Raw genomic sequence first — 4761 nt, 5'->3', positions numbered from 1 at the left:
AACGATTCTATCATGACATTATCCCAGTACAATTATGCACACAAGTGTTGTGGCATGGATCACGAGTGCATGCAAGGAATTGACACAATGTGCCAAGTTACCTCTTAGACTTACACCACCCTTGGAGCTGAAAGTCTAGGGGTTCACAAGTATTACTTTGGCACATCCACATCAATGAACCACCGCGTCTAAGCTGTTTTACTTCATTTTTTATTAATGTATTTTAGACCTATTAAAATAGTTGAGGGACTACGAATTTGTGTACTGGTATGAACCTATGTAATCCAACTCAAAATATATCATATATCTCCCGTTAATGAAACAAACAATTCACAAGACTTGACATGCCTAATATAAGCCCTAAGCTACTCAATAAGGTGCCCACCTAGGTACCCCAAAATGACACGACATCAACACCCCTGAAGTCATCATTGTGAACCGACATGCCTATTAATCACGCATATAGAAAAATCACTGCGAACTACATGAAACACATTTAGACTGAATATGTCCTATCATTTATCTCAGAGTCATATCACAACCAACTTACACTTATCCACCAACGATTTTTGAGATTCTCTTAACAAAAATAACAACCACATGAGAGCGTATAAAAGGAAGTTACTCTATAAATATAAATCTCGCCATACTTTCGATTCACTGATCTACTGCTTGCTAGTATACTATCTAACTTAGATATCAAAAGATTTTTTGCAAGTCCAGATTCAAAGTAGCAACAAAGTTGAAATCAACCGAAAAGATCAAGCAATACCTGTTAAACAACTAATAGAGCAAAATCCACATCACTTATTAAGATGGTCCACCCTAGGGGTGGCAAAACGGGCCGGGGCCCGCCGGGCCGCCCGCGCACCCGCCAAAAAATGGCGGGTTGGGTTGGGATTTTAGGCTCGCCGCTCGCTAAAGCCCGCCCCGCCAAAACCCGCTGCCCGCCATACTCGCTCCGCCAAAGCCCGCCGCTCGCCAAAACCCGCTCCTCCTCCAAAACTCACTCTTTTTTTAGTTAATTCTAGTAATTGCAATTCTTGATAGTTTATTTTATACATTTATTTATAAATATATGTAATATTTTTTAGAGTAAATTTGTTAAAAAATTACTTTTATAAAAAATTGTTTTAAAAAATAAGTGAAAAGTTTAATTAAAAGGTAAAAAAAGCATATTAATCTATTAAAAAAATATAAATAAAAATAGGCGGGTAAGCCCGCCGCCCGCCAACCCGCCATCTTGGTGGGACGGGCATGATTTTGATGCCCATTTTACTTGGCGGGCATGCCCGCCCCGCTTGTTTTTTGGCGGGCATAAGGCGAGGCGGACGGCGGACGGGGCGGGCGGCCCGTTTTGCCACCCCTACCCACCTATGCTGTTTATTCTTGTAACAAATTGTGAAAGATAAAAATAAATTTTTATTTGTTTTTCTATTTACCTCGAAAACCTAATTTTGTCTCACATTAGTAACCGTATTCCTAACATAGTAACTCTAATCATCCAATCTAGACAAAATGGATTGTCCAATTTGGATTAAACGGTTAAAAAACAAAAATAATTTTTGTTTTAACTTAATAAGATAAAACACTGATTGTATTGTGTGTAACTATAAATTTATGCCGACTGCAGAGAATCCATGACCCCACCAAGTCAATAAAAATCCAAACTCACCGACCCGTTTGATATACGCGTCTACGGTCATCAACCTCTCTACACTGTAATACACCAAACAAAACCCGCTCCTTAACTTCAAACGGGGCAAAACAAAACCCAAATCCACGTTAACCCCAAAATCCACGAGATTTTCAATTTTCCATTTCCATTAATTACTCAAATCACGCGTAATTTGAGTATATATATATTATATATAGTAACGTTCACAGTCACAGAGCCGAAACAGACATAAACACAAACACCTTCCGCTCCTCATTCGATCTCTTCCCAACAATGGCTTCTTCATCCAAGCCAACCCCACTCTTGAAAGACGAACTCGACATCGTCATCCCTACGATCCGTAACCTTGATTTCTTGGAGATGTGGAGACCCTTTTTTGAGCAGTATCATCTCATCATTGTTCAGGATGGGGACCCGACGAAGGTCATCAAGGTTCCTGAAGGTTTTGACTATGAGCTGTATAATCGGAATGATATTAATAGGATCTTGGGGCCTAAGGCGAGCTGTATCTCGTTCAAGGATTCTGCTTGTCGTTGCTTTGGGTATATGGTTTCGAAGAAGAAGTATATCTATACCATTGACGATGATTGCTTTGTAAGTGTTGATTTTGTGGATTTTGTTTGTTTTTTTTTTTTTTTTTTTGGATCGGGAAGTTTATGAGTTTGACTTAATTGAAATTGAATTGACTTGATTTTTTTTTGGGGTTTTAGGGGTTTTGGAGCTAGATCTGGGTTGTTGTATAGAGAGAATTGTAGTATTGTTTGGTTTATTGAGTTTGGGTTTGTATGGATGGTTTAAAGCTTGATTTGAATTTTGAATTGAGTGTGTTTGTTTGGATTTGGAATGGCTTAACTTCATGAATTGATTTTGTTTTGCTTGATTTTGTTTGGAAATTTTGGAAATATGAGAATGAGTTTAACTTTGGAAATTGTTTGTCATTTTGATTAGACTCGGTTTTGTTGGATTTGATTTGATTTTAGTTTTGATTGTTTGAATCAACAGCATTGAATCCAGTTCAAGGAAGATTTAGGATTTTGAAATGAGAATTGATTTCCAGGAATTGAATCTGAGTTGAATCCAGTTCTAATGATTTCAAACACAATTGGATCTATTTGGGTTTTTAGCATTCATTTGGGTCCTGTTTTCATGACCTTTTTGGAATGATTGAGGCAAATGATGTGAATAAATCTTGTAGACAGAATGATTTTCTGTTAAACTTTTCCTTTTGCTTTTGGGGCTATTTTGGACAGAAGGATTTCCACCCAAATTGAAAGTGAATTTTCTTATTGTTTTTCCCATTTTCAACTAACATCATACTATTGACTTTTACATATTCTCTGTAGCATTCCTTGTGATGTATCACATCATTTTGTCAATTTATTGTCATGATATGTTTGATGTTGTTTTCTAGGATCTAATTGTTTCTATAAGTAGGTTCTTTGATATCTTCCAAGACTAATTTCACAAAATGTATTGTTTTATATTTCATGATTTCCTCAATGTTTTCTATTTTAATGTGCAGGTTGCTAAAGACCCAACTGGCCATGAAATTAATGCACTTAAGCAGCACATTGAGAATCTCCTTAGTCCATCCACTCCATTTTTCTTCAACACCCTTTATGATCCATACAGAGAAGGTACTGATTTCGTCCGTGGATACCCTTTCAGTCTGCGTGAAGGTGTCCCCACTGCCGTTTCTCATGGCCTCTGGCTCAACATCCCTGATTATGATGCTCCAACACAGCTTGTCAAGCCCCATGAGAGGAACACTAGGTTTGTAGTTAGCTTCTTCATTGTGGTTAACTGATGGTATATGCTTTTGTTTATGGACATTTGCTTAGTCATTTGAGTATATTTATCAGGTTTGTTGATGCTGTTATGACCATTCCCAAAGGAACTCTGTTCCCCATGTGCGGTATGAATCTGGCATTCAACCGTGAACTGATTGGACCTGCAATGTACTTTGGACTCATGGGCGACGGTCAGCCTATTGGACGTTACGACGATATGTGGGCTGGATGGTGCATTAAGGTATATTAGTCATGTCTCTCTTTTCTGTTAACAATTCTTAAATCAACAAGTCAAGGACCTTCATGATCATTATCAATTGCTATTTCTATTACAATCACTTAACTGACTACTTAGTTGGCTTTTCGTTTTTCTCTTGTTTTCAGTTTTAGTTTATACATTCTTAACTTCATGATTTAGAAGTGTCCTTTCATTATTATGATATATCCTTGTTTCAATCGTGATCTACAACTGATTGATGAATTTACAGGTTATCTGCGACCATTTGGGATATGGAGTGAAAACTGGACTTCCATACATATGGCACAGCAAAGCAAGCAACCCATTTGTTAATCTGAAAAAGGAGTACAAAGGTATCTTCTGGCAAGAAGAGATCATTCCATTTTTCCAAGCTGCAACCCTTTCAAAAGATGCCACCTCTGTTCAGAAATGCTACATTGAACTCTCCAAGCAAGTCAAGGAGAAACTTGGAACTATTGATCCCTATTTCGTCAAACTCGCTGACGCCATGGTCACTTGGGTTGAAGCTTGGGATGAGATTAATAACACCGTTTCTGAAGAGACAGCTTCAACCAAGGCTTCTGAGGTTGCTGCTACCAAGTAAAACAACTTATAGTTGACGAGGAAGAGAGTAGTTGCTGCTACCAAGTAAAACAACTTATAGTTGATGAGGAAGAGAGTAGTTTTCAAGCAGATTTAATTTTATCATTGTCATCATATTTGTTAGCATTATATTATGATTCTTGTTGATTTTGCTAGATTCCAGAACAATTTATTCATATTGATGTTGTTATTAATATTAGTATTATATTATTTCTGTTATTATTAAAAATATGATCTTTATTATATATGTTACTTTGTGAGTTATGAGTAGGGTAGAAATATATGTTACTTTGTGAGTTATGAGTAGGGTAGAAATAGGTTTGGCCAAGGTCTTAGAAGATCTAAGTTTGACCTACTATAAATTTAAAAGGTCATAGTCTAACTTATGGTTTATTATATGAAATTATATAAGTCGGCTTATATATAAATATATAAGCCAGTCTATAAGATTT

The 4761-nt window shown here is 36.8% G+C and overlaps 1 protein-coding gene across 1 annotated transcript; it reads left to right on the top strand.

Moving 5' to 3' along the window:
- The first annotated feature begins 1822 nt into the window (after nt 1-1822).
- Nucleotides 1823-4561, top strand: LOC131651761 (probable UDP-arabinopyranose mutase 1). The gene is made up of 4 exons (XM_058921452.1): nt 1823-2272; nt 3201-3451; nt 3541-3709; nt 3957-4561. Exons 1-4 carry the CDS (start codon nt 1952-1954, stop codon nt 4308-4310), a joined length of 1095 nt encoding a protein of 364 aa, XP_058777435.1. The 5' UTR covers nt 1823-1951; the 3' UTR covers nt 4311-4561.
- The last annotated feature ends 200 nt before the right edge of the window (nt 4562-4761 follow it).

This window comes from Vicia villosa, linkage group LG2 (genome assembly GCF_029867415.1).
Source record: "Vicia villosa cultivar HV-30 ecotype Madison, WI linkage group LG2, Vvil1.0, whole genome shotgun sequence".
Lineage (NCBI taxonomy): Eukaryota > Viridiplantae > Streptophyta > Magnoliopsida > Fabales > Fabaceae > Vicia > Vicia villosa.
Note: the sequence above shows the minus strand (reverse complement) of the source record. Positions and strands in the feature narration are given on the sequence as shown.